The 12413-nt window shown below is 35.8% G+C and overlaps 1 protein-coding gene across 2 annotated transcripts in view; it reads right to left on the bottom strand.

The window, feature by feature from the left end:
• scml4 (Scm polycomb group protein like 4) overlaps positions 1 to 12413 on the bottom strand; it is a 56169-nt gene that overhangs the window by 32158 nt on the left and 11598 nt on the right. For both annotated transcript variants that reach the window (XM_066701446.1, XM_066701455.1), the window contains one exon: positions 10986 to 11226. In XM_066701446.1, coding sequence (XP_066557543.1) covers positions 10986 to 11190 — 205 coding nt within the window. In that variant the 5' untranslated portion in view covers positions 11191 to 11226. The remainder of the gene's footprint in view (positions 1 to 10985; positions 11227 to 12413) is intronic.

Raw genomic sequence — 12413 nt, 5'->3', positions numbered from 1 at the left:
AACAGGGTCTAATTAATTAAACCCCCTTCTGAAAAATATTTTTAACTAGCGTATTACCACTACTGACTTCCTGATCCCTTTTGCAAGGCATTCAATTTCAGATGAGTCTGGTAACTGCGGGCTTTGTCTCAGTTTTGTGTCTTAAATCACTTGACCAGTGCAAAAGTACCCACTGTTCTCAGACACTGAAGCCTATGTAAAACAAATGGCAAACAAATGTTAAAAATAACATGCATACAAAAAAAAGGCTTCAGAATAGCCCTCTTGCCTTCCTGTCTGTCCTCTCTTTAGAAAACAAAGTTCAGTGTCTACAGAGAAGAAGGGTACCCGAGACATAAACATCTCTCTCAGGAATTCTCTTCTAGTAGCAAATTGTTAAGCCATACCGGTTATTCTGTGGGCCGCCATGGCGTTTGCTCCAGTCAGATCCAATAAATCTATGCAGATGACAAGGCGGCTCTTAAAGTCTGTGTAAGCCCCATCCCATTACACAGTGCAACTGGGAAGCAGCCAAAACACACAAAGAAGGAAAGTTCACCTCTCGCAATCTTGACAGCAGGAAGCACAATGTCAACACAAGGGAATAGCAGCCAATCAAGCAACCATTTTTTAAACAGGTCTGCATGTTCAAGACTACTACTGCAGCATGTTGCTTGGTCAAAGAGTTTCAGATTTACCAGTTAGAATATTGGAATATGTTATGACAGGATTGATGTCCAACACAGCTGGAAAACAAATACTCAGTGGTATACAATTAAGAAGACTTTTAAAGTTGCAGTTGTCAAAAGAATACTAACAACTCCAATAAAACTAGGGTTCTGTCTGCAGGAAATACAGCTTCAAATAAAGCACCTTTTTCTTGCACCCTTCAAACCAAAACTGCTTTATCCAAATATTACTTTGGTTTAATATATATTGAGTTCAAAATTGAATTGTCCATTTGAACTTTTTGTGAAGACTGAACAAACGAAAGAGAGAGAGTGTTTGTGTATGAGAGAGAGAGAGAGAGAGAGAGAGAGAGAGAGAGAGAGAGAGAGAGCTGTAACCTTTTGACCTTCAAAACCTTTGACTATTCAGAAGCTGTTGGCTGTGGATTTGGCTGGTGTTAATAGCCTGGGATCACTTAAGTAACAAGGTTTACTTATTCTTGTGGTTAGTAATTGGTTATCATTCATATGGTTCAGATAATACCATATGTGGCTTTTACTATATATTGATCAAGATAATTGTTGGTAAGGGTTTTGTTGTTAAAACGGTACTTTGGATAACAAATTTGCATTCCTGTTTGTTGAGATAAATGTATTATCAATGCAAACTGACTGGATGCCAATATCAAAACTGAGTGTATTTTGTGAACATGAGCGCCATTACAAGATTTCTATTGAATTTACATATATTTGAAATAAGCAAATACAGAAAAAAGCAGAAATAGATCTTAGAGATCTTAAGGAAAGTTAACCAAGTAAAAAACTAAATGCTACCTATTATTATTATTAGTAGTAGTAGTAGTAGTAGTAGTAGTAGTAGTAGTAGTATAGTTATTTTATCAATATATCTGTGGAGTGCTTCACCAACATACCCTGTTCATCTCACAATTACATGTTTTGCTGTGAAACTGAAAGTCTACAGAAAATCTTGTGTCTTTTACTAATTTTCCCCTACTTTAAAATAAATACGTTTTTTGTGTACTCCATTCATTATGTCTACTTCAATTTTGAAATCATTTTCTCTCCTTGGAGATCGGCTTGCCAATTTCATCACACTCACCACTGTTTGATATTGATTAGAATCAGCAGTGTTTAATTTCTTCCTTAATTGTAATTCTGCTTTACCATAGTTACCAAAATATTCAAAAGAATTAAGTCAAATTATTTCCATTCTTCAATTCAGACCAATTTCAGGTATTTTTATTTGACAGGCTATAAATGTTCTAATGTAAATTAACCTATTCAATTAACCTACATCCAAATAGAAAACAGAAGTCTTATTAAATATTAAATATCTACTCTGGGTGCATTATACAGTCCACAGCTTTCAAAAGTCAAAACTTTTCACATCCACCAAAAACAGACACTGTAAAATGTGCAGTTTCACTGTGAGGATTACTCTATGTCCTCTGTACTCCACAGGAAAGAGTCCTAGCCTCCTAACTTGACATTGTGTAAGTTAATGCCAAATAGTATAGACAAATATCTTGTTTGTTGGTGTCCTTAATGAAATGGAAAAGAAAAGATTTACAGTACACAATAGTAGCACACCTGCTGAGTTTCATTTATAAGAAACCCAAGGTTAAAATCTGCAATTACCTGTGGATTGCTTTAAGAACAGAGAAATATAAGAAGTTAAGAAAAGGAACAGGTCATTTGCCCAGAACTAGCTGGAACACTGTAATCAGACAAATTCTAAGTAAAAATGAAACGTTTCTCTTATACGTTTCCTTTTAGTTCTATATGAATTATTACCATGTTTTCCATGTATTGTTCTTTTCCCAAGTGTTGAAATTGACCTTGTTAAGGCCTTTCAAAATTTTGAATACATCAATCAAATTAGCCTTCAGCAATGGAGCACACAGCTATATATCAATGTAACCTCTGTGTACTCAGAATGGCTTCTTCCCAAGGCTGGAATGATGACTTCATACCCAGATCTGATATTGCTCCCATCAAATTATTCTAGTCTTGTACATTTTTCTTGTACAAATTGAAAACACAGGAATCAAAAGCCAATAATAACCTTTTAATATTTTTTATTTTTCAATGGCTTGTACAAATTAAAATGCACAGTATCAAAGAAGGAAATGTAAGGCAAGTCTGCAAATAAGCTTTGTACATCTTATTTAAGAAAATCAATCTGGACTATCCCTACCAATACTGGTGTTGGATTGATACAGTCCACTTCATCCCATTATTGATTTTGTGATCACACGTCTAACAGATGTTAACCTAAAGCTTAATTGTTCATTTCATTTTCCCAATGTTAACTGCATTCCCAAGCTCATCGTACAATTTTAGTTTTAGTTACTGTTGTTTCGCCCTTTCTTTGCTCCCAGTTTAAGAGATCAAAATGATTATAAACATGTTTACACAGTCTTGCTTTTCCACCGAAGTGTCAGATAGGAAAACACTTTTTTACTGCTCCCATCTGCTTCGTACACCACACAAGGAACATCAAAGTCCACTGTAGAGAAGTAATAAGGTGAATGAATTACTTTTGCTTGCTGCCTTTTACCCCAGTTTATAATGTTATATTTATACGCCTGTGGTCCACAACCAATTGCCACATTTGCAAACCCCATCATATTTCCTGGGATCTTCTCATAAGAAGTCCTGCCTCAAGCATCCCTTGTCGGAGGGGGAGCTTATACATAATAAAACACTTTTATTCAGAATTTTGGTAGTATAAAAGTTACTCTTAAAGCTGTAATATTAGATTCTTACCAGTAAACACTGTATTTGCATTGCTTACATTCAAGCTGCCATATGACAAATAATGGAAAACACAGTATAATCAAGTTTTGTCCATATATACTGCCTTGGAGTCAACCTCATCCATGACACATTTTCAACTCAATATAAACCAAAGTGCTCTTTAAGCTTCCAAAGTAAAAACACTATTTACATGTACCACAACAACAACTAAAAAAGGAGGATCCCAGCAAACCAAAAGAGAACTGGGATTTCTATTCAATTCAGGTTGCTATTTTCATTCTGACTATTTAATTCTCTATAACCTTGAAATGCATTCAGAAAGAAGGAGAATGCAACCTGGCAATCTCTCCCTGTTCTTTTATGCATTCCTACTAGAGATTCCATACATCACCGTCTCCATACCTTGTAGGTTAATTTACAACAAATGATTATTCCCCACAATACCATATACATATACATTTTGTTACAGTGGCTGTGGTATTTGATAAAGATATTCGCTCTTTCGTCCGTACTGTAAAAAGGGAACATCGGCAACAGTAAGAGTAGAGTTCTTAACACTGATCACAGCCATGGTTTTGTGCCCTTGACAATACAGGGGGTTCAACTTGAGCTGGCTGCAGAGAGCTGCTCAAACAAAACTCTTTTTTTGGTCACAGGGCCAGATAATCATCATATGAGAAAATGACCTGGACAGTTGGATACATCTGTTTCTTGGTTGCAGGTCCAGTCTGTTATGTTAAGGTTCTCTTTGATTAGATACAACTGGTTGGGCATTTCTTCAGCCACAAGGTCAAGACATTTTCAAAGCCACCCTTCTATGGGGTCTCCATGGGGGAGTACTCAAGCTCCATTTTAGGCATATTAAAAGTTTCCGACACATCCATGGATATATATTAGGACTCAGCAGGCCCATCATTAGGACCACGTGCAAGTCAGAGTTATTAAAAGTGCTTACTAGTGCCTTGTTCCTGTGCACCCTTTGTATCTGCTTAGCATGAAGTCCACTGCACATGCTCCAGCTTGCTGTGTGATAGTGCTGAATCTGATCGCAATGCTCTGGGTTTGCAGTCTGAGTGTACTCATGATACTTAGGTCATTCAGCTGCATTTGGATCTCCAGTGTTGGTTCTGTCAAGCCAAATTAATGTCTCTTAACCAAACCAAAAAAATAAGCCAATTGAACAGAGGCATAACACCCATATTTTAGTAGTTTTAATATACATTAGTGTGTGTTCGAGTCTACTGCAACGTGTATGCGTTTCGTGGGAATGTCATTATTTATGTATGTATTTATTTCAAATCTGCTGGGAGGATGAAACACATCCAACAGTAATCTCATTACCTTTGAAATAAGTAGACACATGTTAAACTGCAGGCCCCTGCAGTCACGCCCATTACGGGCTTTTCAGTGCAGATGAGACAACCAGTAACATAACAGAGCAGTGCAAGACAACGCTCTGATGGATGGCAATTCAATACTGCAGAGACGCCAGAGCCTATAGTGGAGGGGAAGTCAGGTTGCACGCTGCCAGGGCTGAGGGGGCTCAGATTTCCGTTTTAAGAACTCCTTAAAAGCTATCGACAGGAGCCACTGCTGGATGCTGCACAGTGCGTCTGACACATGGATGAAACAAAATCATCTATGAAGAGCTGTGTTACTTCCTTTACAACACAGGAGCAGAAGCAGACCAAAGTAATCTATTCCTCATCTGAACAGGCTGTGGTGATTCATGGGCTTCTCCAACATGACCTGGATCCACACCGTCTGATTTCTATGAAAGCAGTATGAACACTAGATTGTAGATTTACTTGAACATTATACATGTAAACTAGGAATGATGGTAGTATTGATAAAGGAGCTGCAAATCATGGTAGTAAGTTTGTAAGTGCTAGCACACTAAAACATATTTTTGGTTTGTAAAATAATTGAGTAAAAGCAAAAGGTTTAGAGGTAGCAATACCATGGAATTGAAAGACTTTCCAGTGGAGAGTGTGGACCTATGACTCCATAGAATGCTTTTTATATATAATACGTTCAGGCCATGTAGGACCATATTTTGTTGGCATTAACACAACATACAAGGCACAGCATTAAGGAACACCATTAACTGAAACCACTGATTCTCTAGTTCAAGCAGAATAAACAGGTGTCCTTACATCTGTAATATTTTTGAATACAAAGTCATTTAAACTGGAAATGGGAAAAATATTACAATTAATTTCAGTGTTCCCTGTTAAATCTCCTGCCATACTACCTGCTACACAAATGTAGTGTTCCCATGTTTTTCAAAAACTTGATTTGGCAGCATACAAGTGTCTCATTACAGAGCTCACCCCAGCCTGATTCATTTTTATCATAGTAACCGAGTGTAAATAACACATTTGTACAATAAATCTGTCCAGCTGCTTTGCATTGTGTGCTTTGAGTTACATTTCACTGAAAAATAGCTAAGCTGCTCAAGTTACATAAACAAACAAGTCCTGCACCATGGCTTATTCAATGAATAATCTTCAGTTTGTGAGAGAAAACCAGAAACAAGGACAAAACCTAAAAAGAACAGGAGGCAGACTAAAGCTTTTTATTTAAATAGTCAACTGATCACAGACATGTTTTCTGCTTATAATAAACTTGATCATTTAACTTTTGCAATTATTTTACTTCGATGGAATGAGACTACATTTTGATTTGACACCTTACTCTTATGCCATATACACTACATGATAATAAAGGGATAAAAATGTTAAACAAATATTATTTATATGTTAAAAAAGGGTTATTCATAATATATATGTGAGACAAACAGACATTGTGCATTCCTGCAAATGTAACAGTTTCCCACTAATTAGTTTTGTTAAAAGATATCTGATTATATCTGTTAATATCACATATGGTAGGCCCATACCTTCTGAATGAGTGCTGTGCTTTCATTAGCTGTATTTCTTGCTGTATCTATAAATAAAATAATTCTGCAAGCAAAGCTTGAGTAACTTGGGAAATCACAGAAACAACACTTTTTTTAAACCAAGTTTGCCATCTGGGAGAATCCAGGCTAACTCTAGTACATACTGGCTGTCAATGAAAACAAGGTATTTTTGATATTTCTATAACTCTATATAGAACCCCACCACAACAAAGTATTTCATTTCAATGCATTGCATCTACTACAGAATTGTTTGGCTCATCAAAAGATTTTATCATTCAGTTATTTCTGTTTCTCTGCAGGGACAGCATAGAATATTGATGGAAAACATTTGTTTATTTGTCTATTTAAATTTGTGAAGGTTTTATAAAATTCTGAAATTAACAGCTTATTTTTTTGGTGTTGCCATGACAGCACTCAAGTTTAAGGTCTCCATTCACAGTGAAGATACAGCTGCACTGATGAAGACAGAGGTTAAAACACCTGTCATAAGTAAATTCATTCTGTGTCCTGAAGATATTAAGATACTAAGATTTGTGTTAAATCTTGGATGATCTTACAAGAGTTTTCTAAAGGTAAATCAAAGACTGGCCAGTCAATCCACACTCCGCAGGAATCACAATGGGATTATTCTTTAAGTCTTTAAGCTGCTGCTGGGAGCAGTAGGAATAAAATACTCTTATCTATGTAACATTCCTAGCAACAATGAGTGGATATTTACAACAGCAGCAGTGTCACCATGGCAACAGACAGGGAATCTGATACTAGCACAGTACCACATGAGCATGTGTAGCGAATAAGTAAACCCACATAACACATATCATAGAAACCTTCATTTCCTTTATTTCAGTAATTGAAGATTTCATTATTCCGTCTAGTGCCTTTCACATCTGATTTTCTGAAGTTTAATAAGGTAAGACCATTAGTGACACCAAATCAGACTCTGGATGAATGAACAGATATGAGCAACTTTGGCATAATTTATACAGAACTATTTAACAAACAAAAAACTTAGGAGGAAGGAATCAACATCAAGATTAATGAATATCATAGGTCTAAGATTCACCTTTAAGCTTCACCTATGATTTACATTTGTTCTAAATGTGCTAATAAATTAGTGAAATACAAAGCCTTCATCAATCAGGTGCTTTTGTGTTTTCACAGCAGATTCATATCAAGCTCTCCAAATGCATGATTTTGATGACTCTCAAACAGACTTGTCACTCTGGAAATAAACAATTGTCCTGTTTTAAAATAAATGAACACTGCTCACCTCGAATGTCTTATTTTGGTAGAAGGGGGTTCAATGTGTGCTTGATATACTCCTGTTCGTGTTCAATGACGTAGACACTGTTAAATATTTCTGTGTTATACAACTAACCTTGTCTGAGGGCTTCCAACATTAGGGAAATTACAGCTTCCCTAATACAGTAAAAACTGCTTTTCTTTTATTATGGATTATTACTTTGTTTTTGCTGGAATCAATAGAAAGGGCTGTGCCCACTGAATGTAAAGTCTCCAGAATTATATATATGATTTTTTAAAGCATATATTAAAATACAAAATTAATGAAAGCTCATATACAAGTCAATGCAGTGTCAGTCAAAGGTTGACACACTGCCGACTGAACTCAGTTCAATCAACTGGAATCGTACCACTTTCTCTAGGCAGAATTAATGTTCAACGAACCCTGAAAAGATAATTAAGTATAGTTTAATGGACAATAAATTTATTAAAGTAATTAATTCAAAGAATAACATGGTTTCAAATGAAGGGTGTAAACACCTTCAGCTTCAATTGTAAACACCTGCAGTGAAAAACAGAATTACGGCGCCACTGGGAAAGAAAGAACCAGCATAAACTATTAATTATTCTAGACAACTTAATGTATAAGAATATGTATTAGCAGTGAAGGTTAAGGGTATTTTGTCAATGCATAAATAGGACATATTCTTCAAACATTATATACATCCCTTGTATTATACTTGCAGGTAATGGGTTTTTCACTTTAATTCAACCTAGTTATGTCACAAAGTTTTTGCGGATCGTGCCATTATCCCTAACTTAACCCTAGTGAAATGTTATGGAATGATCTTGACAGGAGAGCAAAAAAGTGCAATCAGCAAAAATGTGCTCTGGAAGATGTGTCAGGCTGAACTGACAACATAAGACTGCAATGAACTATTACACTGGATAACTGTAACTGGATAACTTATGTGCAGCAGTTATTGCATATTGCTAAAAAATGTTGGCAATAAATTTAGGGCAAACAATTCCCCTTCTTCATACTGTTTTAAGCTGGATGGTAATTTTATGCATTGATTAATAAACTCTGAATACTATCTGTGGTTGCATTTCTGTAATATTGTCAAGGTTTATAGATTATTGGGACTTATACAAACATTCAGTATTATGTCAAGTATTATGTCGACAGATGCAATATTTCTGAACATCATGGATTTTTTAGGGTGTAATGACTGCTGCTGCCATAGAAGGGAGAAAATATTGAAATTCATTTCGAACATACACGAAATGCTGATATAGATTTCAAAATAGACTTATTTAGATTTAAATTTATTTCAGGCACATTTATTTATATAACTGAAATATAGGTCAATGTTTGTGTGAATATTTTTGGTAACATACAGACAAGGTGTAAATTACCATTGTCAAAACCATTGTTTTCTTTACACTTTCACATAAATATTTAAAAAGATCTGCAACATTTGTAACGTGCAATCAATCGAGGTATAAGGTGGAGATGATCAATGGTTGCTGCAAGTAGATCTGAGCTGTTTAATTGGATTCATTTACGAGTGCATAAACACAGTACAGCAGGCACATATTACCATTATATTTATATGTACATCATTTCCAGTTGTTTTCTAGCTCACTGTAGGATATACCTTCAGGCTACACACTACAAACAACAACAATAATTATTTAATCAGAACAGTGAAATACGTCTTGAAGATGAGACCTGAAGCTGGAGAATGTTAAAAATCACCGACTAGTTCTTTTCCAAGACTATTTAGATTGGACACTCACATTCAAACATTAGTTTAGTCAAATTAGATGTTGCATAGGGGGCTAACGGGAAAGGTTTTTAGCTGAACACTTAACTACACGGTACCACTGGTGAGAGTGCCAGACACTTCAGCTGTTCAGTTTTTTCAGCATATAAAACTGTCCAAATATTGTCCATGTTCTTATTAGCTCATGTTAAAACACCTTTAAACATGTCAGGAATACATAAAAATACTATAGTGGAAACTGATGCATAGAATTGGTTAATAAGCAGATTTATATTGACAGAAAATCCATTTGAATGTGCCAAGACACTCACAATATGTAAGCAAGACACATGTTTAATTTGACAAGGACAAAAATGGTTATATCGCTTATAGTTTAAAATCCAGGTGCCTAAATGAGCTGAAATTCTACATTTGTAAATTAACATCAAATACACTATTCTCTCTTATGTGTGCTGATTTAAACAATAACCTGATATATTACCAAATTAGGATGCACTTTTCAGTAGCTGAGCTTGAATGAAAAAGTAAAAACCAGTTCCTCTCCTGTACTACACAGAGCAGCTTCAATGTATTATTGAGACACCTAAAAGATAAACTGGATCCCAGCCTTAAATCCATGGCTCATGAAATCCTAAACAAACCCTGCTGAATTAGATAATCAAGGTATGTATTAACTTGAGCATTGTTTGTCTTGTAATACTCTTTTACACTCAAGAGAATAAAGAGACCTTTTTGCTCAATTTTTGCTGGGCAAACCTTCACAGACATCCACCAAACAACAGCATATGTTTCTAGGGCTCTGAAACTATACCGTTTTGCAGAATCAGCTCTAATTCATCCAAATGCAAAACCCGTATTCCGTTTCTTCACATTTGCCAATGATTAGATGTTTGTTTAATGTGTGCAAGCCATCAGCAAACATACAGTATAACTGAAAGAGTCATCACTCAGATGAAGTCTGCTTTTCTTAAATTGCAGCCTGTTTCTTCTCTATTCTCACTATCTCAGATTTCATCCAGAATACAAAACCCACCAAAGAGAAACTAAATGAACAGACATATACAAATAGATGCACGCTTTCCCCGTGCCACATATATAAAGCACATTGAAATAGATCTTAAGTTTTGTTCAGTTTTCGTGATTCAGTGCTGGATGGTATGAGTGAAGAAGCCCACTTTTTCCTGCAGTTCATTGTTCCATCTGATTGGAATTGTTCTCCTAAGGCAGAGTAATATTTCATGCCAACTTATTTTACAAGAAAATTAATGGTTTTATACCACATTCATATAGAAAGTAAGTGCATAAAAAGGTGATGGGGGTTATTCAGTTCCCAATATCCCTAAGGGTTTATTTACCACAGCCTTTAGTGCTCACTACTGTAAAGTCAATCTAGAAGACCTATGACAAAAGCGGTTCCTCGCTACTGATTTCTGCACTAGTTAGTAACATACTTTAACTGTCACAGAAACCCAAATGACATGCTTATGGAGTCACTGCATCTTCCAAAGTACACAGTGAAAAGTACTTTTTGTTCACCAATTCCAGGGATAGAAAACAACAAGACACAGAAGAGGAAGGGCGGTGCGATTCCAGCGGTCTTACTCTGTGATGAAGCCGGCAGTATCCTATCTCTGAGTTTGCGGCAGCTCCGTTCGCTCCCACTGCCCAAGTCGACCAGCTGCCAACAGCCTCTACCCTTGCTGTCACGACGATCCAGCCTGAGGCGCAGCCTGACACTCTGCACTCCTAGAATGTTGGAAATCCACGGAACAGCAGAACCTTGAAGATCCCTCCGTCTGAGTCTCATTCCAACGTCACGCGCAGGTGTGGGCACAGCATAACACTGCAACACACGAGAGGGGAGATCAGGCCCAGGCACCTCCACAACACATGACAACAAGCACTGATTCGGGGTTATCAAGAGTAGCAGGACCCATGTCTTTATTTGTTTAATAATAATACATAATAATAATCTTGGTAATTACATTGAATTAATTGTGTGTGATTTCCTGTCAAGGGAAAACAAAACAAAAAACTATTGGGATGATAATTGTAGAAACATTGTATTCCAATTAAATGTACACCCACACGTGTTTTGGTGAGGAGGTGATTATTTCATTGACGAGTCATTAATTTTAATTTCTTTAACATGATCCATTTCCAACACCAGTGTTGCAGAAAATGCCATTCAAAATGTGTTTATTCTAACTTATTCTAAAGCATTTTAACAATTTTAACAATTAATGCTAGTAATTAAATATTTAAATTCTTAGGAAATCTCAAATTGATGATGAAAAAATCTAATCAAAGGGGAAAAATTTAGGTTTTATATTAAATCTCACAAATCCATCACCAAATAAGCCCAAGTATAGACCTGATATCAGCTACAAGTTCAATCCTAAATGGCAGCGTGTGCTAATCCAAACTAAACTGGAAACAGTTTAGAACATCTCAAAAACCAATCTGAGTTCTAAAGCCCATTGTACATGGCCCCATTTTTCTTCATGTTGTTTCTTTCTATTCCATGTTTAGTTTATTGTTGCATATTTTAGTTCACATTATTTACAGCAATCAAATAGCTAGAAAAATACGGTTTGAAATATGACAATTTCAATAGGAAAAAAAAAACATGAAACTAAATATTATTTTCCAGAACGCTTTTAAAGTGGGGTTTAACCTCTGAATTTAAACAAAAAAGATGAAATGTGAAAAGCATTAGGTCTATCCCACTTGTTAAATACACAGCAAATATATATACATATATACACACACATACATATAATCTTAAATATCTCCATAAAGGAAATGCCCACAAGCATATGTTCATCATTAGTTTAATCAAGATTTATTTTTATTGGTAGTTAAATAAGACGATGGCAAAGTAAACTTTGCCCCCAAAAACAAGACTCAGAGATTTGGCTTATTTTAACCCAAACTGAAGGTGAATTGGGAGACAACCCATTTTCCTTCAGATCTTCCAAACTGAATTACGTCTAGCCTAGGCTGCTCTGATGGGTTAAAATAATTAAG

Source organism: Amia ocellicauda, chromosome 1 (genome assembly GCF_036373705.1).
Source record: "Amia ocellicauda isolate fAmiCal2 chromosome 1, fAmiCal2.hap1, whole genome shotgun sequence".
Taxonomy (NCBI): domain Eukaryota; kingdom Metazoa; phylum Chordata; class Actinopteri; order Amiiformes; family Amiidae; genus Amia; species Amia ocellicauda.
This window is presented reverse-complemented; position numbering and strand designations above follow the sequence as displayed.